Source organism: Homalodisca vitripennis, chromosome 1 (assembly GCF_021130785.1).
Source record: "Homalodisca vitripennis isolate AUS2020 chromosome 1, UT_GWSS_2.1, whole genome shotgun sequence".
Classification (NCBI taxonomy): domain Eukaryota; kingdom Metazoa; phylum Arthropoda; class Insecta; order Hemiptera; family Cicadellidae; genus Homalodisca; species Homalodisca vitripennis.
Window position 1 is genome coordinate 143,623,427 of NC_060207.1, and position 22,695 is coordinate 143,646,121.

Below are 22,695 nucleotides of genomic sequence, written 5' to 3' on the forward strand. Positions count from 1 at the left end.
ATATATATATATATATATATATATATATATATATATATATATATATATATATACAGGGTGTATATTATGTCTGGAAACACCCAAATATATCCTTTAATAATTTAAATATAAATTTGAAACCTCTTACAATCGTGATAGAGATTGGGCATCTACTTTTTGGAACAATGTTTTGTTATGTCACACCAACGGGGGACGTCCTGCCGAGGGTATCGTGAATATTCTTAAATGGAAGCCTATACCTTGTGATACATAATTTTAAAGGTAATAGCTTACTGAATTGAACGCCACAAACCGCATCTCAAAGGAATTATTCTATCAGAAAATAGAGCATTTTTAGTATTGAAAATTTACTGATGTTCATCAACAATGTAATTTTAACATGGTTCTTGCCACAAAATGTGTTACACTAATTTTTTAGCATTTTTTAAATGTTCAATTAAAATAAACAATTTATTTTTAAGCTGGTTTCATTAGTACAAATTTACCAGTTTTTATTACAATGAATAAAACTTATGAGTCACTTTCTCTGATTACTTATGAATCTGTACTTGGTGTTTTCCCAGTCAGCAGGAAGGTTTAAAGAGACAAAGGTCACTAGCCTATGAGAAACATTATTGTGTTATTAATCATCTGGTCTACAGGTTTCAGTTTGTTGAGCATGGAGCTTTCACTAGACAGGTCTAAGCTTGGGAATTACAAATGGACAAAGGTCATATCATTCCTGTCGAGTTAATCAGTGTCTCTGAAGCATTGCTGTCAACAAGTTATCTAATTACAGTAGTTCAGTTTTTATTTGGCATTTTAATGGAATTGTCTGAAAGAGAACGAATTACTCTGTTGATGATGCGAGGATATGGCGATTGTCAAAGATCTTATCGGGAAGTTTGTAATTTGTTTAATGACACTTTCCCAGAAAGGAATCCCATAAGTGTTTCAACAATATCAAAAACTATTGAGCGTTTTGAAATGACAGGGAGTGTACGTAATTGGCCAAAGTCGGGTAGGATACAATCTGCAACAGATGAAGAACATGCACTAGATGTTTTGCAAACATTTATTGAAGACCCACATACATCGCTCAGAAAAGCTGCACAGCAACATGATATGCACCCTATGTCTGTGAGTAAGATTTTGAAAATTAATAAATACAAACCATTTAAAGTTCATTTAGTCCAACAGTTAAGTGAGGATGATTACGACAGAAGAGTTAAGTTTTGTGAACTTGTGATGCGCAAATGTGATGACAATAGAGATTTTCTGACCAACATACTATTTTTCTGATGAGGCAACTTTTTTTCCTAAATGGCAATGTTAACAGGCACAAATTGCCGTTACTGGGGCTAGTGAAAACCCACATTGGATTACTGAGTCCCATTCACAGCAACCACATAAAACTGAACGTATGGTGTGGAATTTTAGGTAACAAAATTGTTGGACCCTTTTTCATCAATGGAAATTTAAATGCCGAACTTTACTACAATATGCTCCAAAATGAAATAATCCCAGCTATTCAAATTGCATCAGGAGAATACTTTGATAATGTATGGTTTCAGCAGGATGGTGCTCCCACCCCATTATGGGAGACAGGTAAGAGAGTATTTGGATTTAAGGTTTCCTCATAAATGGATTGGCCGAAGAGGAGAAATCGAATGGCCTCCAAGATCTCCGGATTTGTCACCAATCGATTATTTCCTATGGGGTCATTTAAAATCCAATGTTTATAGAAGAAAGCCTCATAATTTGGAAGACCTAAGAAACAGGATTCAGGATTTCAATACAAAACAAGACAGAAAACGTTTAAATCCTAACATATTGATAAACGATTCCAGTTTGGATCAAGTTTCCTACACAAAATTTCTCGGTCTAACAATAGACAAAAATCTTAGCTGGAATCTTCATATTGAACAGATAATTAAGCGGATAAATTCTGGGTTATATGCTGTCAAAAGACTTTCTTATTTATGCAGTTTGTCAGTACTAAAAATGGTTTTTCATGCACATATTCAATCCCACATTTGCATATGGGATAGGAGTGTATGGAGGAACCACAAACAAAAACCTAAACAAAATTCTAATTTTGCAAAAAAAAGCACTACGAATAATGTTGAAAATGAAGAAGGATGAGTCAGTGAAAAATAATTTCACTGAACTTAAATATTTTAACAGTGCATAGCCTTTATATTTTAGAATGTGTTATGTATGTTAGGGACCTATCAATCTAAATTTAAAACTCATTGTGAAACCCATACTTACAATACTAGGAACAAGAAGGAATTAGTAATACCACGACACAATTTTAGAATTTTATACAAAAAAAACTTCTTTATGCAGGAATAAAATTTTTTAAGTCAATTCCAAAAACAATAACAAGAGTTGAAGATATTAAGAAATTTAAATCAATTGTTTAAAAAGATTATTTAATTAGAAAAGCATTTTATTCATTTGAAGAATTTTATTCAACAACATGATCTACTATAATCATCCAATTATGTAACTTAGTTGTAGTGTGACACTATTTATTGTACCCATGTACATAATTTAAATAAAGATATTTTGACTTTGACTTTGATTATAGAGGAGATTGCTTTGATAACTGAAGAAATGTTAGGCAACTCTGTCGAATCATTTTTACACAAGATTGGCTCATTGTCAAACCGTAGAAGGAACACAGTTCGAACAATTGCTTTGACACCAAATGCAGGTAAAAACGTTTGTTGTAAGACTTTTCTAACAGCATACATTATTTTTTATTTGTAATAAGAAATCAATAACATAAGTATTTCCATAATTGTACTGTAATAAAAAAACTGGCAAATTTGTGCTAATTAGAACCCAGCTTAAAATGAAATTTTTGTTTTATTTAATTGAACATTTAAAAAAATGCTAAAAAAATTAGTGTAACACATTTTGTGGCAAGAACCATGTTAAAATTACATTGTTGAACATCAGTAAATTTTCAATACTAAAAATGCTCTATTTTTCTGATAGAATAATTCCCTTGAGATGCGGTTTGTGGCATTCAATTCAGTAAGCTATTACCTTTAAAATTATGTATCACAAGGTATAGGCTTCCTTTAAGAATATTTCACGATACCCTCGGCAGGACGTCCCCCGTTGGTGTGACATAACAAAACATTGTTCCAAAAAGTAGATGCCCAATCTCTATCACGATTGTAAGAGGTTTCAAATTTATATTTAAATTATTAAAGGATATATTTGGGTGTTTCCAGACATAATATACACCCTGTATATATATATATATATATAATTGAAGTTTGGTGAAGTTTTTATTTGTTTATTTATATAGTTTTTAAAACATGCAAATAATAAAGTTAAAAAAAAAGAACAAATATTCTTCTGTGAGGGAAAATGACTTGTATCATGTTAAATTTTCAACATTAATGTTTAAGTTTCATTAGCCTTTTTTAATCAAAACAAGAAATAAAACTGTTATCTTTATAAGTACTGGACCAGAATTAGATTTCTCTAAAAAGGATAAAATAAAGATACAAGTACTATTTTCAGCTAGACACCTTCCAAGTTATGTTATGTGAGTTATGTGGTCTTGGGACATTGTAACTCATTCAAATATGAAAAATAATCAAACAATGCTTCTATAAGCATATGAGAGACATAACTGATTCTTCTAGTTATTAGTAGTCAGTATACCAATATTGCATGACTGTTAATTATTATTGCGATCAATACATTTAAAACTGACAGAATTATATACAAATTCTGTTGATTTTTACCCACACAAAGAAAGTGCCATTACTTATAATTTGTTTTTCTAAAGAAGATACCTGACAAAGCCAGGTCCTGGCAACCTCTATCACATGCTAAACATCTCAATTAAAACGTCTACCACATTAAAATATACACCTATATTACCTCATAAATAATTTTTTACTATGTAGGCAGTATTTGTCTATGCATTTGTGTAAAAGAAAAATATTTTATGTGTTATTGTGGCTTGTGTTAATAAAAAATATTGAGAAAAACACAGTTTTCTGTTTAAAAATTAAGCTTACCGTACAAAATCGATTACTAGCCATCATTTTGAAAATATTGCAAGATACTACACATTCTGCATTTGAATATTGATTTGGATTTGTACTCATTAGAATTGTATTAATTTTTAAACCAGGCAATATTTATTTCTAATTGTCTTTACTTGTGAGTGAGGGTGCAGATCAAGTGAGGTACAGTCACGAGACTGGATTCTAGTAATGCTGCGCTCGGCCCACTGTGCCACAAGCAAATTTCTTAGAAGGAGCATCACTAGCTGGACAAAACAGCAACACTCCTTTTAGCTAATGTGCTCAATAGCTCTTAACAGTTCTCACCCTCAATAAAGCACATCCAATGTTCTAGTGAAAATATGCTTTCAAACCATTGAATGACCATTCTGGAAATCCCAATGTTTCACGTATGGGTAAACACTGTTCTTTACGTTGGGCGGCTACTTCCGTCTTAAGGTTTGCTAATACTTCTCTTTCAGGAAATAGATTTGTAATGAATCTTTCACCACCAGTTATAAATCTTGGTCGCCATTGCTTTGCACTGATTTTGATTGTAGATTAATTACTAAATTTATCTATCTTCCTAATACTCGTATATATAACACTTTCACTCATGATTGCCGAATGTGTCAAAAATAGCTAAATAATAATAGTATAGAGAAATTACTGCTAGTTTTTGGTGAATGGACGTAGCTACTAATTGAGTAACTTTATTGATATAAACTAACAAGAATTCTACATTCGTATGCCGGAAAAATACAGCAGTTTTAATTGTATTTAATTTGGATAAGCTCAATGTCATGCTATGAAGTTGGCTTTTTCATTTTAAATTGTAACATTAATTTTTTTAATTAATAGTAGTTTTTTGGGAACAGGCAGTAGCAAAAAATCAATTGCACATAACCCGTAAACCTAATTATCATTTGTTTAATATGGATAAGTTATTTTTCACACTGTGAAGTTGGCTTACCCACGTTAAATGAAAGCTCTATAATGATCATTATAGAACTAACAATAGTCTTATAAAAATTAAGAGGAACTACAGAACAAAATAATAGGTATTCTGAATACATAATTATCTTTATTTAATGTGGGTAATCTAGGTCGTTTTCATGATGTGAAGATAGCTTAAGCATAGAATTAAGCCTGTAAAATGGTTAATATTGCTGATATAATGATTTGTCACGATATTTTGTCAAAAATTGTGTTTTATAATATTTAATTTTAATGCGTTTAATCTACATGGCATGCTGTTAAGTTAACCTACATGCAGTTAGGACTTTAAAATACTTATACTTAATATTGCTGAACTAATGAACTTTTCATCATAACTAACCATATATATGAAAAATGTGGTAAAGTTGTAAGTTGGATATGTCAAATTCACAGACCTCTGTGGAACGATGACGCTCAGCCACAGTTGTCACCAACAACAATGACAATGACTGTACTTTCGGCCCAGGAAGTAGCCACTGCTCACCCATTGTAATTAACAAAAACTCTTTTGAAATATCTTCTATTTGAAGGATGGTGTAAAACTGAATTAACACGAATCCTAATCAGTATTCACGACCAGTACGTATAGTATAATTTCAAAATAACAACTAATAACCAATTTTGTAAAGGTTTACAAAAAAATTACGCCTTCAATTATTAACTTAGAACTCTCAATTTTTGGAATGTTGTTCTTCAAGAGACATACAACGCATCCTGTATAAGAATTTTTTACTGTCATTACTTTTGGAATAATGATGAGTTAAAGTGGAGAAAGATTAAATTTTAAACAGAAAACCTTGTTTTTCTCCATATTTTTTGTTACCTAAATCCACAACACATAAAATATTTTTCTTTCACTTGAATGCATTGATGAATTTTGCCTAAACAGTGAAAAATTATTTCGGAGGTAATGTAGGTATACATTTTAATGTGGTAGACGTTTTAAGTAAAATTTTTAGCATGTGAAAGAGGTCGCTGGGATCTGATTTCGTCAGTGATTTTCTTTAGAAAAACAAACTGTAAGATCCAGTTCTACTATCTTGTTTGTAGCCTCAACCAGAACAATGCTAATTCTCACACTTTTATGACTTATTTTTAACCTTAGAATCACAGGAGATGTTTCATTTTAAAGATGAGCATCCAAAATTAAAGATAAAAGTCATCTGCAAACTTTAAATATTGCATGAAATTTCATTTACACATAGACAAGAATGAGTCCATGTCAACCAAGGAATTTGGTTGAGCGACATTGAAGCCTATTAATAGGCTGACACATATTTTGTGTCTACTGGGGGATGTAAAACTTACTCTTCCATATGATGTTTGTCTTCTATCTGATCGCAGGACATGAAATAAGCTATAGGGTTGAAATTTTGTATGCATATAGTGTGGCATACTCCTACCTTGTACTAAATGGTGTGTACACAATTTGCATTCTGAGGAATCAACAAAGCTGGCCGTTGTGACAGTAGTTAAATTAGTTATTTGTAAATAAATTTCATATTTTATTTTTTTACCACTTGAAAAAGGTTATACCGTACTGTAAATTGTCAAAGTTTTAAAGTGTTTGATAATATAAATACCAATTTATTATTGATTTGGTTAGTTTTTTTTTTAGTTTTATAATTATATAGATCATAATGCAGATAAAACTTTATAAATATGACTCATTTATTCGTACTACAAAAAGGAGCAATAAAAGTAAATGACTAATTTTAAAATATAAATTATACTCATTTTCAATTTGTTAGACTGTAGTGTTTCTTGTATAATACTCATTATATTTCTTGTATTATTATTACGAGGGGTATTAGAAAAAATACTTGATACTTGATGTCTTCGTCTTTGACTGATAAAACCAGATAGACTGTGTCAATTTTGTTTAAAAACTGTTTGCAATTTGTTCAGAAACAATTTTGTCAAGTATTTAAAACTATATACACTATTTACAAAGGTTTATGGTGGCAGGACTAGAACAGTGGGGTCATCTTCAAGTTCCTTTGAGTGCATAGATAGGCCTACTTGTAAGTCTGGACCATATGGCTTCCTTGAACTTAATAGTGTTCATATTTCTGATGCTTTCCGGTAGGCTGTTGTATATAGTTTGACCGCTGCTATTGGAAAAACTGTTCAACGATTTTGAAAGTCTACATTTTAGGGTGTTTAGGTCTTTTGCATGGCGGGTGTTGTAGCCATGGACATCTTGTCTTCTCCCAAACAGAGATTCATTCTCCTTTACGTATATAAGCGAGTTCATTACATATTGGCCTTGAACCGTTAATACCCTGAGGCGTTTGAAAATAGGCCTACAATGCTCCAGATGGTCTGAAGATGTAATGATGCGTAGCGCCTTCTTTTGGAGAACAAGTATTCTGCTGCATGCTGATGCATGGCCCCAGAGCAGAATACCATAGGCTAGGTGGCCTGTGAAAAAGTGCGTGGTACACCGTTACCAGGCAACCGCTCTGGTACCACGTTTCTCAGTTTTCTCAGCAAGAAGATAACCCTGGAGACTTTTTGTGCAGACTTTGTCTATGTGTGGCAATTCCAATTTAACTTCGGGTCCAGCCAGAAACCGAGTAATTTAACGGCCTCATCACAGTCCTCTATGACATCTCCATTTTTTAGAGTACAGAATATCAGTTGTGTTTTTTTCTTCGTTTAATTTTAGTTTGTTTGTGGTGAACCACCTCTTGGCATCTGCTAACAAGTCCTCGGCTTCCTGAAGCACGGAGTGTATCAGCTTTCCTCTGGACAGGAGCGTAGTGTCATCTGCAAACAGCACTGCCCCTGCCCTCCCAGTCTTAAATCATTCACAAGAATTAAGAAGAGCAAAGGTCCCAGGATGGAACCTTGTGGCACTCCATGCATGACTTCTCTACTTCCTGAAGTAGCCCCACCAAGCGATACCCTCTGTTGTCTATTTTCGAGATAGCTGGAAATAGTTTTGTGAACTGTTCCTTCGATCCCATAGGAAATTTAGCTTGCTAAGTAGTATCTTATGCGGCACACAATCGAATGCTCGGCTCAGATCACAGAGCGCAAGAGCCATTGATTCGCCAGCCTCGAAAGCTTCCATTATCTTTGATGCTATGGATAATAAGGCAGTGGTTGTAGAACGTCCACTTCTGAAGCCATGTTGGGTGTGTTGCTTAGCAGATTGTTGGACTCAAAAAAATCAACCAACTGTTTTTTCATTATTGACTCCATGACCTTAGACACCACTGGCAGAACTGAAACTGGCCTGTAATTCGCCAGTTCCTCAGGATTTCCTTTCTTGTAGATGGGGACTGTGCGTGCAATCTTCAAAGCATCTGGAAAGATACCTCGACTAAGACACTTGTTTATTATTACTGATAGAGGGTTTGCTACTTCATGGATCACCCGCTTTCAAAACAAAGCAAGGAACACCATAGATATCCGGGCTTCTAGAGTTCTTTAGCCTATTTACTATTTTTATAATATCTAGTGGTCGCACCTCTCTAACCAATGGTCTAATATAGGCTTAGGCCTATTTGCAATATACAGAGGGTTAAAGTCCATCTCCGGAAGGTTTGTCACTATCTCTTCAACAGCCTCTATGAAGAAATTGTTTATGTTGTCAGGACTTTCTGAGCAGGAAGCATATGGCTTCTTAGGTCTGTGTGAGTTTATAATATCCCAGGCCGCTTTAACACATGTTGGAGGATGAACCTGATGGTGTGTGGACGTTGAAGGCCTTCTTAGCTTCTGTTACTTCCAGTCTGTATTGTTTATTTGTTTTACAATATAATGCATAGTACTCATCACGGTCTTTTGGTGAGACTGCTGATTTATAATGATCATTTAGAAGAACTACTAAGTTTTTAAGTCTGCGCAAGTCTGCTGTATACCAAGATTTATCTTTAAAATGACATTTAGTTCCGTTTTTCTGGATTTTTTTTTAAAGGTTTTAATGGAAAAAATATATCAAAATTGTAATTAAAGGTTTGAAAAAATCTATCAAAGGAGTGCTCAGATAAATAGTGATCACCCAATTCAATTGGCCAGTTTACGTTTTTTTAGAGCCCTCCTTAGTAAAGGCAGCTGCTCATCCTTGATGACGCGCTTTGTAAAACTATACTTATCATGCCATGAAACTTCTTTGTGTTTACCATTTCCCCAAACTTGACTTTATTGTCATAATAACTGCACTATGGTCCGCAATCATAGGTTCAATGACTTCCACCTTATAATCCCAAGAATCAAAATTTGTAGCCATGGAATCTAGGCACGCTGTGCCTCTTGTGGGTAGTCTGTTTGAAATGTATAGGGCCATGACTAATGAGCATGTTTGTAAAAATGTTCTCTTCCCGTGATTTTTCTTCCAGGTGTACATTAAAGTCACCACAGACCACAAGTTTTTTCTTATTTCGAGAAAGAAAAGTAAAACATTTGTCCAGAAGTTGGATAAACTCATCAAAATCACCATCAGGAGAGCGGTAATCGACATGATGATCATTAAAGAGTCCAAGAGCTCAATATAGCTCAAATAAGGTTCTCTTTGCCGCCGAGACAGAATGCGATATGATGGGAGAAATCTGGCGACACAGTCTTACTCATCAGCTGTCCCTCTCTCTATCCATACCACTCGCACCTCGCTACGTCCAAAAGTGCCGGCCTAGCTGCCTTCGAAGATGGAGCTCTTTATCGTTGTTACCGCCAGATGCGAAATTCGTGCTGTGATACGTTTTTAAATGCAAAACAGATTTCCCCTATTGAAATTCATCGTCAGTTAATCGAAGATTATGGGGAAAACTGCATATCTGTTCAACACGTTCGGAAATGGTGTAGAGAATTCAGTGAAGGCCGCATGGAAATTCACGATGAAAACCGAAGTGGACGGCCTTCAGTTTCGTCTTTTGGGACAGGAAGGGCCTGCTTTTGATCGACTTTTGCCTCATGGAACAACAGTAAATTCTGACAGATATTGCGACATATTAAGAAAACTGAGACGCGCGATCCAGAACCGCCGGAGAGGAAGATTGTCCAGTGGCGTGAGGACGTTCTCCGTGACAACGCTCGACCTCATGTCTCACGTCAAACTTATGAACTGCTGACAAATTTTGGCTGGACTATTGTGCCTCCATCTCCCCTACAGCCCAGACCTAGCCCCAAGTGATTATCGCTTATTCCCAAAATTAAAGGAACACTTAGGTGGCCAACGCTTCAGTACCGATGATAAAGTCAAGGAAGAGATTACTCGATTCCTCAAACGATTGGCAGCAGAATTCTACAACATGGGGATAGAAAAGTTGCAGCATCGTCTACAAAAGTGTTTGGACAGAAACGGTGATTATGTGGAAAAATAGCTTAACTTTTAAGTTTTAAATTAATGTATAACACTATGTAGAAATATAGAGCTGCCTATTTAAAAAAATCATGGGAACCTTATTTTTCTAATACCCCTCGTATATCTTGTATAATACTCATAATGAATTAATTAACTGTGTGGGGAGAGTGTCAAATTAGTTTATACAAATTGTTATATAAATAGTTGTGTAATTATATGTAGATATGTCTATGAACTTGTATTATAACCATTTTTATGTAAAACTTATTTATTTAAAAACTGTTTTTACATAATTAAATTTAAAAGCCTTTCGAGAAACACTTTTTTTCCTTACCTCTTACTCATAATGTTAAAAAATTAGTAAAGGTTTATTAGTTTTGTTGAAGGAACGTATCTTTGTAGTATTTAACTGATGGAACTAAAATATTTAAAACATTTTTTAGCAAGTGTAGTCTTATATTATCAGATGAGAGAAATCTTGTATTAAGCATTTTGAACAATTTCACTTTGCAGGCCTCCTCCTCCTCCTCCTCCTTCTTCTCCTCCTCCTCCTTCTACTTCTCCTCCTCCTTCTTTTTCTCCCTCAGCAAGTTTGCTGAAATCCTCTTGGGATTGTTCTGGGGAGTAGGTTTTTACAGGATAAGTTTTGGTGTTGAATTTTCTGGGTAGCTGCAACAAATAATTATGGATAAAAAATTAAATATAGCTAAAAGTTTCCAAAAACTCTTTCCAAACCTAAGTTTTAATAGTCTTAATAGACCTCTTATAGATGAGACATAACATAGTAAAGTTTTTCATACTTTATTATTATTACTGAAGACACTTCATAAATTTGTTCAACAAAATATAGAAATGATTTTTGTCTTCAACCAGCAATCAATAAATCACCAGTATTGATGACAACATAATTGTGTCACATACCCGTCTTTCTGATAGAATTTTCTACTATGTAATATTTTATCTTATTGTTGCAATGAATTATCATAAAGTTATTGTTTGTAGAGTTTTGTATTGTTTCTAATTTTAATTTCATTTTTTTAGTTTCAAAATAAATTACAGTTCTAATTAGCTGACTCAGATTTCCATCTGTTTCTTTGACGTTTCGTTCAGTATCAAGTGGGAGATTACTGAGGGTGTGTATTTATTTACTGTGATAACACAGTATGGTAAAGCTAACTCACTGAACAGTGGTATGATTTAATTGTTACCATTACTGTGCCGATGACACAACAGTGGTGTCATAGAACTTTCTATGTAAAACCAATATATTTATTAAATAAGATTATATTTAGCAGTTATAATTATGTGCTTTACTATTATTTTCTACAGTTTTTCAATAATATTAGCACTATATGAGGATTATCATCACTTAATGACTCCATAAATACCAATGATATCACAGTGATGTTTAAAACATATTTAAACAAATTATATCAAGTTCACTACAAGGTTATAATTTACTCACTCACTCATATGGTCTTATGATTAGCCTCTTATCATGGTTCCATATTAAACTTCTGTGGTTTCTTCTGGCAAATTTTGGGGCCCGTTTTAACAAAATATGTCTCAGTTTTACATTTACAAGTTGTCTGTAAATTGCTCTATCAAACTTCACTGTTTTATTTGTAGAGTCTAAATAAATAAGAAATGACATAAAGTGTAGTCCTAACTGGCTTAGATTACAGTTTGCCTGTTTGGGGGGGGGGGGGGAATCTTTGAATTGATTAACATATAACATTCAAACAATGTAACATTTTTAGTCAAATTAAGAGTTGTTTTTTAAAAAAGTTATAGAAAAATATCTTTCTGGTTTCAAAGAGGGGATCATACAAAATGTTCTAACTATAATAACTCATAAAATAATGAGAAATTTTTAATAATACTTAAATATGGGTTACTATTAGACAAATCATGTAATACCAAGTTTTTTTCTTACGATAAATAATAATGAAGTGATTAGGTTTTATTGCGGGCCAATTCTCAGTTATCCCTCGGATTGGTGGTGTCAACTCATGTACTGACACACTTTTTACAGCTGTTTGTAAGCTTTTCATTAAACTGATATATACCTCTGCACATTTCACAAATATACTACTTACAATAATATATCATTGTTTTCTGAATAATTTAAGAAATAAAATTATATGATTTCTATTAGTATTTTATTATTTTCAAAGGAATTTGTGTGTTTTAAAGTGCTTGATCATCATTGTTTTGAATTTTTAATAATTTTCCACTATTTTATAATATATATATGAATGGTTTATATAAATTCCAAAATATACATTTGAAGCACAATTTTATACTTACCAATATATATATATATATATATTTGGTAAGTATAATATATATAGTTCTAGCGCTTTTACTTATATATGTTTCCCTTTTTTTAGTAACTTTTGAATTTTTGTGCTTAATCCACTAACAATGTATGTTCAGCCTTTTTGTACAATTGCTTTACAACACTGGAATTCAACTTGTATACAACTTGTTATATATTATTTTCAAGAAAACCCAAGGTATAATAATACTTGTTTACTTTAGTAATTATTGTTACTATGATTTTGTTATTAGGAATTTTCAAGACTATTATGTTCGTCTTCACTAGACAGTGGTTCCTGTTCAGCTAATAGTTCTCTCCAATTCCTAACAGTTAACGTATCTCCATCAGTTATATTACTAATAAATAATACAAAACAAAAACTAGAAATAAATCAAGTATACAGACAGCTGACTAAATGTTAGCTGGCCCGGTCAGCTAGTCACATTCGAAACAGTTGTTCGCACAAGACGTTCTTTCTGATTATATAAAGAGAAAATAAAGTTTTATTGAAATTTATTGAGTAATAATATACTTCAACCGATAGGCCGATTGTTCTACTGTCAATTTATAATCTGCTTTGGACCAAAACATTAAAAAATAAGCAAAAAATAACCGACTTCCAAAACGTCAGCTTACTACCATACATAGGGCATTGCCAGTATGGGCACGGCCAACTGCCGTATTTACGGCAGTTACCAGTTACAGGGTTAAAATACACTAATGGAGTTATCAATGTTGTTTAACTGCTGATTATTAAATTTAACAACTGAAACTATTAGCTTATTGTTGTTAATTTTATCTTCTTGTATCTAAGTTTGATCCACACATTGGGAAAAAAATGCTATTCTAAGAGTGCAAAAGTCAATTAAAAACAAGATCGCTATTTATGCACTTTTTGTCGCCAAATATAATTCAAAATAACAAATAATAATATTTTCAGTTGTTACATACTTAAATTCTGTGAACTAATTATCTCTAAATATTTAACAGTGATTAGTAAATTGGAACATTGTAGTCATTTTAATGTTATCCTCAACTTTTACCTCGTTTAACTGACAAAGTCAAAATCAAAAAGTATTTATTTCTTCCAACAAAAGCATTTAAATCTAGTTTACATGCATTTCCTTAGGTGTAATACAATATACTATGATAAACTGATTAGGTTGCTGTAATACTTTATAAAATAATACTTAGAAATTAATTCTCAAGCTAAGTAAAAACTTGTGTTTTGGGAATGAGTCTCTTGTAATATACCGCACTGTTGTTTAATATTTTATTGTAGCTTAGTTAAAAAAAAAAAAAAAAAAAAAAAAAAAAAAAAAAAAAAAAAAAAAATAGAACTGCTGTAAAAATAAATATAAACATTTTCAAAAACAAAAATTATTAATTGAATATGTTTTTAGTAATTTATAAAAAATAGACTAAAGATTTGTTTAGTTACATAGGAGAAGACTATGTCAGCTGCATAGTCACTTGTCTCATATGAAATATATACAATTCCAACACAACAAATATTTGAACTGGCAAGTAACACAAAACTGTAAAATGTATATAATAAGTTTAAATTAAATATTATAAAAACTAAAGTTAATGAAATTTTGGGGTATTGTTTGGAGATGTATAAGGTGGGTAGTATACAAGTTTTCAACCTACATTTCTTTCTAGAAAATTCAGGGGGTGAGAAATAAACACTGATTTTTTTAGAGCTTTTTCAGTTGGTTGCCTATAATACAAAAACTAAGCATCCTATGGAAAAATGTACACAGTAAAATGTTAAAATGCATTAAATTTCCTTTAGAATTTACTGGTGAAACATATTTATTCAGCCTAATAGTTACTGAGGTACAGGCCTCTAAAAATAGGTAAAATTTTCTTAAATCCACCAACTCCATTTCAAGAGTAAATTGGTTCCACTAACCAGATGCACTTTGAACTGTTCTCATTTATTTGTTTGGTCTCTATTTCATCTCCCAAAAAAGTAGCAATAAGTAAAATGACATTTTTGCTTACTATTTATATATTTCAACTTAGAACACATGTTTTAATTGTAAAGTAAAGGTAAGAATATAGTTACATTACATAAATACTATTGAGTACAGTTGATGAGGATTTCAGTCAGTGGGGCATTTGTCAGCCCTATATTTGGTGGCCTTGTATACTAGTTAATGGTGCCAGCTTTTTCAATTATTTCAGCTAATGCGATTTGTTTCATGCGCCTCACATTCTCTTCACTCGTAAGACCCTCTTTTGGGGTAATAGGCATTTATACATCCATAGCATGAAACTTTCCATGTCCATCAAGAGTGGTGACATTAAAGTTTGCATTGTCAAAAACAAACTGATTGAATGGGCTGGCCGGCTCATAAATATGGCATTTTTTGCCTGAAGTATATATGTGTCTGCCTTCAATCCTAGCAGCCTTATCATAGGTAGCTGAAATGCCTACTTTTTCAAGAAACTAATAAGAAGCATGGAAACTTTTTGTATACAAATGTAGGTAACACCAACAATAATGGGTGACAGGAATAATTTTAGATGGACAGCTAGCATAATACAAACATTTACTCTGCCAGGAATCCAGTGGACTATGTTTATTGGTAAAAATGATTGTACACAAAAGGAGGAGTAATGTTTCTGGGATAAGGTGACGTGAACTGACAAAAATTGTCAATGGGTGGTACACTGTTGTGATGCATATTTTTAAGTGCATATCTTCCAAAATGATTTTTCCAGCTGTTTCTACAATTTTCTTTCTTTGTTCTAATAGGCTATTACTTTTTTTCTTCTACTTTTTGCATCACTGATAATTTTTGTAACTGTTTTGACAAGATGTGTACACTGTTAACATGAAATATTGCATTTGGCACAATAAGAATTGCATCCCTTTCTTATTAACAACTGACACTTGACTTTCATAATATGTTAAACAATTTTCACAAATGTAATACTGCTGACGCTCTGAGAGAAACACCATGCCAGCTCACTGAGACACAGATAATTTGGAAATGCATTAAATTCTGTTACAGGTACACTACATATTCAACGTTAAAGATTAAAACAAAACTGAATAGCTAGATGAAGAAACTTGGACATGAAATTAACTAACTTTTGAACGTTTGGTATTCATTTAATTAGGTATATCTTCTAAGTAATGGTGGAGAGAGGGGTGGGAGTGGATAGTAAAAGGTGAGGGGTATACCCTACGTATACAGATATGTTGAAAAGTTTAAAGTTAGGGGCCAAAAACAAGCATTTTTAGTGAATTTTTACATTTTGACAGGTTTTGCCTGAATTTAGAGGGCAGTATCTCGCTAAGTTTGACGAGTGAATTTTGAAGGAAATTGAATGTTCTTCAACCCTTTTACAGGATACACTTTTCCATAGGATATGTAGTTTTTGCAGTTACAGGCAACAAACTGAAAAATCACAGTTTTTAGTCTCCCCTGATTTTTCAACAAAGAAATTTAGTTGGAAAAAACCATACTACATTTTCGTATTTATCGCTGAATAACACCACAAAATTTCATTAACTCTGGAATTAAATGTCCAGCCAGAGCTTTCATCACAACTCCATTTACATATTAGATTTAGGTCTAGATTCTCACTACTTGGAATATTATACAAGGAACTGGTAGATCATTGCTATGATCTACCAAGCTCTTTAAGATGACGCCTACAGAAGTTTCAGGTATGATGGTTTTATCTTAGTGAGGGTGGCAGATTTTTTTTGTCTTAGTACAGGCTGATAGATTCCATGTGGTCTCCTAGATGCACGAGAGGGAAACCGCGGTTGGCAAGGAAGGGGAGCGGCAGTGGAGGGGAATATAGTCCTACTCAGTATGGCCACAGCACTGGAGTAGAGCATGATACTATAAGTGCACAGATTGAGCTCGTGACTTAACCCTCCACTCCATATGACCAGGCTACTGCTCATCATCGGGCCGAAGACCTCATGGAATCTCTTGGCTTGTAATTTTTTTATAAGAATGGTAAATTACAATGAATGTTTCACTTTTTCTAAAATAAATTTATACTTATACCCTCATGAATTGCGTTAGTGCGCAATGCATTAATTTAGTTTTAAAGTTTCAAATAGAATAAATGTTTGCTGTGTCTTGTGAAATTTATAAAACTAGCTTTAACAATATTTGGCCTACCCCGTTACCACGTTAGGCAAGATATGACAGGTTTTAATGTACTTACATTTTAAGCTAATTTAAATTTTATTAAAGTATAAAATCCCATCATGCCTACAGTATTCTAAGATTTAATTTGCATGACATGCTGCTAGGTACAGTCTTGGTTCTCCTGAACACTGATCAAAAATATGTTGCTGAAAGCAGGAAGCAGAACTGGTTTTATCAATGCCCCAGTGGTTACCAATAAAGTAGAATAGTAGAGTTGTCGGCATGGTTGACATAACGTCACTAAGAAATGGCGTGTTCCACAATAAACAATGCTCACACGCAAAAGAATACCCCCACCACATCTACAATCAAACTGAGTTGCATTATTTTAAGCGGGAAAGATAGCCACCAGAGAAGGCAGCAGTGAATGTGTGTTAAACTACCTTATGTAGTTAACATCTACTCTCTCACCTGCTCTGAGAAAGCCATTAGTACTGATTAAATGATATTTGCTTGATGATGCATTGTGATTTATTATGTTTATCTTTACCATTGCTAAATTTAGGTGAGCATAAATCAGTTCATCTGAAACTAAGAATGACTCCAAAGCTTTGTAGACTATGCAAGCAAGCTATTTTGTTTTCAAACCTTGGTCTCTCCTCTAACATCGAGCATTGTTTTAGCTAACTGCAGATGCTCTTTGAACACTGTGTCATGCTCTTCTCGTTCTTGGTTTTCATAACTCTTATAAATCCAGTGTGCCAGGAATGATATTGGATCTGCAGGGCGCCTCATGGCCGTTATGGCAAGCCCCTGCACCAGCTGGGGGCAAGTGTGCTTCTCCAGGTATATGGTGTCTTTGGTCCAATTCATCCCTGTCAAAGAACATCTTTTTAAAGGTAAATAACTTTAAATTTTAGTGAAACAATAAATCAATAACACTACGTTTCGAGATCTAGAATCTGATCTCTTCTTCAGGTAATAACTAACCTAATAAATAAATTACAAACTAGGTTAAAATAAACAAATCATACCAAAGCGTTGTGGCACGCCTAAGTCAGGATTTAGGGTTCCTGACTTAGGTGTGCCACAACGCTTTGGTATGATTTGTTTATTTTAACCTAGTTTGTAATTATGTATTAGGTTAGTTATTACCTGAAGAAGAGATCAGATTGCAGATCTCGAAACGTAGTGTTACTGATTTGTTGTTTCACTGAACGATGGCAAATGTCTGGAAAAATCCTGTTTCCTTCACAATCCTTCCATCGTCAAAAATAACCTTCAAACAAAGAATTTAAATTTTACATGTAAGAATCCTTGTCAATAATTTGTGGATATTTATTACATTCATTACCAAAGTTATGAATACAGTAGTAACTGCATCATTATTAATGCAAGCCCAATACCTTAGTCAATTCTCTAGAAGAAAGCCGCTAGCTTATTATTAGTATTGCAATTTTCAACTAGTTCAAGCTTTAATGTTATCTTCAAACAAGCACTTTATTATTTGGTATTTTTACTATATTCTAAGAATTTTGACAATACTGTTCATTTTGATTCCTTACATCCTCTCATTGGTAGTGGTGGGACAACTGATCCAATTTTATATTCACATTTTCAATCAATCGTTTTAATATTCATTGTTATATTAATTCATATTCATCGATGTTTCAGTTGAATTAAACAATTGATTGAAAACCGGTTTAGGTTCAATATTTAATTGAACTTACCTTACATGAATACATACAATATAAGAGGCAAGTACCAAACTAAGCACAAACTTGTAAAAGAAAATAGTGTTAAAAATAAATATTTACTATAATTGACACAGCGTTTATACTGTACTGTAATAAATAAACTAATCTAATTTATCGTAACTGTATAATAAATTAAATGTGTTAGTAATAAAAAAGTAACTCTCAATAAATGTTAAAAATAATAATACACAATAAATAATGGCTCTTCACATTCTTATTATCAAGTTCATTATCAATTATCATTAAGTTTACACCATACTAGCAATCACTGTATGAAAACAATTAATGGGACAATATTAATATATATAAAACTATTAAGAAATTCCAGTAAAACACTGACAGTATACAGTTAGTTGACTGGATTCATTCTTTTGGTTACTGAATGGAAACATCTGATATAACTAAATCTATCGTCTGAAACTGCCCAGCTGGTTTGTTATTTAAATAAAACAAGTTAAAGAAAAATTCAACTGATACAAAAAATTCAAACCTGTTTTCAATCTGTTTTTTTTCTAATAACTGAATGAATGAGTTTTTCAATCAGTTGTTCCTATCAATACTCGTTGGTTCATAAAGGCTACCTCAAAAACATATTTGTAATCATTAAATTTTACTAAGACCCTTAATTTTACTGTACATTTTGATAATAGTTAAATGTATCATGAAGATATAAAATAAGAAAGCACTAAATGTCCAAAACTCTTGGATGCTGATTAAAATATTTATAAAATTAAGTTAAACTTTTTTGGTGTGAGAAACCATTTTTTGTACTGAACACTTACCATTTTCTACTAATGAGGGCATCTCCTAAGGATAATCATACATACTAATATAAATATTATGTCCAATATGATTAAATAGCAGCAAGTTAGTGAGAAGCTTCAGTGGGCTAAAATCTATTGTGTATTACGTTTTTAGTTGAAGATATCAACAATATAGTGTGCTATATTATGATATATATTCAGTCAAGTATTTTAAAATTAAAGGAACAAAGGTTCATCATTACAATTTCTCTAACTTCCTCAGTTAACTGTATCTGATGCATTAAATTGTAAAATAATAAATTTATAAAATTTATTTTATAAAATGTATAAAATTTATTTTATAAAATGTATAAAATTTATTTTATAAAATTTATTTATAAATTTTATTTATTAAATAAAATTTATTTACAAATTTTATTTATAAAATTTGTAAAATATAAATAAATAATTTATAATAATAATAATAATAAATAAATTGTAAAATAACTGGGTTCAAAATACATTTTGAACCCAGTAATACTTACTTGACCTGATTTTGTCTTTATCATGAAGAAACTTGGATGTAGATTTACTCTTCATTGTTGTTTCTTGAGATTTGTCAAATTCATAACTTCTAATATCTTCAACATCTCTTCTTTTCGTGGTATCTATTTCTACACCTTCAAGTTCTTTTTTCTCATCCAGGGAAGTCGTTCTTTTTTCCACAGGCACTTCTAATTTCTCTTCTTCTAATTTGCTATGAATATCCTCTTTATCCTCTTCCAATATTTTACTTGGTATTTTAAGGTCTTTTGATGGTGTTTTAGTCAGTAATTCTATAGAAGTCTTTTTCTCATCTAGTGTGTGTTCTATTACTTTTTCGTCATCTACAGGTTGTTCTTCTGTTGGTTCTTCATCTATTTTCTGATCTTCTTCTTCACTCATTTTAGCTAGTTCCTCAGTAACTTCAGTAGGTTCTTCTATCTTAGATTCTTCTAGTTCAGACAGCCTCTCTGATTCTATTGCTATTTCAGGTTGACCAGGCTTACCTTCTTCTTCCTCCTCCTCCTCCTCCTCCTCAATAAATCCACCTTTTTTATCTTCATCCACTGCGTCTTTTTCAGATAAATCTCTTTCGACTTTTTCCTTTAATTCTGCATCAGATTCACTTGGTGATTGGTCTTCCTCTTTTTCCAAATCTTTTAGCTTTTTCTCCAATAAGTCAGTTATATTTTCTTTTGTCTTTTCCATTTTTGGTGTTATGTCATAGGAAGGTGGTGGAACAGACAAAAATGAATCTTGCATTGTCAGTAGACTTTCACGGACTTGAACCTCTGCTGATTTAACCTCAGGAACTGCTTGTACCATAGCCACATCAGTTCCCAACTCTGAGGGACGCTGCGTAACCTTAGAACTGACCTCTGGGCAAATTTGAGCAGCTGACTCAATCATTTCAATCTCAGGTTCTGGCGTTAATGACATCTCTCTTAGTTCTTGAAAAATCAAGTTTACTTTGTCTTTCAAAGATAAAGGTATTCCATCAACATTAGTAATGTTTTCTTTTGTCTTAGTTCCAATAGTTTCAGTGCCATAAAGGTACATCTCTCCTACATCTTCACAAGGCCTTTGCTTTATTCCAAGAAGTTGTGTTTTATGTAAAGTGGTTTTACCATCTGCTGACCTAGTTTCTCCTTGTTTTGATTTCTTTTCATACTGAATCAGTAAAACCTTATCAGTCTTCTTTTCATCAATTAAAGGTGTTATTATTGGAGTTTTCTTAGAAGTTACTTGAAAAGTTGTTGTTTCTGTTGGCGATTTAATTTCCTTCTTAAGTTGTTCAGTAATTTCAGAAGACTCCTTAGTAGTAGTTTTATTCTTACTTTCTCTTTTTGTCCCATCCTGAGTATATCGAAATTCTGTAACTTTTTCTTTTACATCTTCAATGTTATGTAATTTTAATTTCCGTTTCTCTTTGATTTTAATCTTATTTATGGTTGCTTTGTCAGTTGGTTTACTTTGAGGTACATTTATGATATATTTTGAACCCAGTCGTCTTACATCCTTAACATCTGCACTTGGAACTTTTTCTACTTTAATTATTTCGTGAAGTCTTCTTTCATCAGGGTCCATTGTCTGAGCTTTGACATATTCTCTTATTTTGCTGAGAGTTACTTTTGGACATTTACCTGATTCTTTTCCAATTTTAGTTTCATAATTTTTACCCTCAGAAGTTACACTTTTGATAGGTTTATTAAGTGACTCTAAAACACTGGAAATTTCCTTCTTAACTTGGGGCTTTGATGTTTTTTTCATAACTGACATACTGCTATCACTCTTGTCTGTATACAACTTTTCAGAACTCCTTCCATCTTTAATTATTTGAAAATCATCTCTAAACTGCTTTTCATCATTTTTAGTCATTGGTGTCATATAGTACTTTGTATTTTTTGCTTTCATTTTCACTACATCCATTTCATCATATTTTTTGCTTGGCTCTAGGATCAACTGTTTTCTACTCTCTACTCTTTTTACCAACATTAGATCACTGTGTTTCTTCATAAGTTTTTCAATTTTATCCCTCATGTTTTTCTTTGACTCCTCTGATTCTTGCTCTAATCTGTTTAAAGGTGCATATCCATATTTTGTCCTAACAGTTTTTGCCCATGGAGGGATGCATTTTGGAATAGATGTTATACTCTCTCTAACATCTTCCATAAACCTAGATTCATAGCCATCCCACCCATAATAGTTTTGTTCTGGCTCTTCAGGTTTGTCATGAGATCTTGTTGTTTCCATAGATTGTGATTTTACTTTTGTAAAGCTTTCTGTCTTATAATTGTGACCTGTAATTTCATCTGAACTATTACCAGTTTTTTCAAATCGACCTGATCCCACAATGCTCGCACTCTTGCTAGCAGATGTATGACTGATTTCTTTTGACCCCATTTGTCTGGCAGACGTTTTTTCTTTGAGTAAAGAACCAGGGCTTGAGTTTGAACCCACTAGAGATGTATGAATTCCTGTTTGGCCTGTCATATTTTGGGCGCTTTGCTCAAAAGGTGAAGTTTTAAGTGCTTGGCTAAAATTACCACTGGAAACCCATTCTTCAGACATTATCATATGCTGTTTCTAAACCTGTAATAAAAAGTCAAACTATTTTCACACATTTCATTATTTGTTTGTTCAAATTTATAAGTCAAAATTTTAACAGTGTATGTTTCAATAGATTGGAAGAGAATATAAAATTACTGTAATTCTTTTAAAATGTTAACAGAAAAAAAAATTATGCTATCCACTTGAGGAGCAATTAAAGCTTGCTATCGCTCATCCAGTAATTAACAAGATTTTTGGTATATTTTCCACAAAATTTTACTTTGAAGTATCATTCTTAAAGATGAAATTCAATCCAATGTATA

At 32.5% G+C, this 22,695-nt stretch overlaps 1 protein-coding gene across 1 annotated transcript in view; it reads right to left on the reverse strand.

The window, feature by feature from the left end:
- Window positions 1-10,385: 10,385 nt before the first annotated feature.
- Window positions 10,386-22,695, reverse strand: part of LOC124372730 (FK506-binding protein 5-like) — a 31,077-nt gene continuing 18,767 nt past the window's right edge. The window contains exons 3-5 of the mRNA XM_046831142.1: window positions 19,825-22,414; window positions 17,428-17,654; window positions 10,386-10,998 (exon numbers count right to left, since the gene is read on the reverse strand). Coding sequence (XP_046687098.1) covers window positions 10,813-10,998; window positions 17,428-17,654; window positions 19,825-22,399 — 2,988 coding nt within the window. The 5' untranslated portion in view covers window positions 22,400-22,414 and the 3' untranslated portion in view covers window positions 10,386-10,812. The remainder of the gene's footprint in view (window positions 10,999-17,427; window positions 17,655-19,824; window positions 22,415-22,695) is intronic.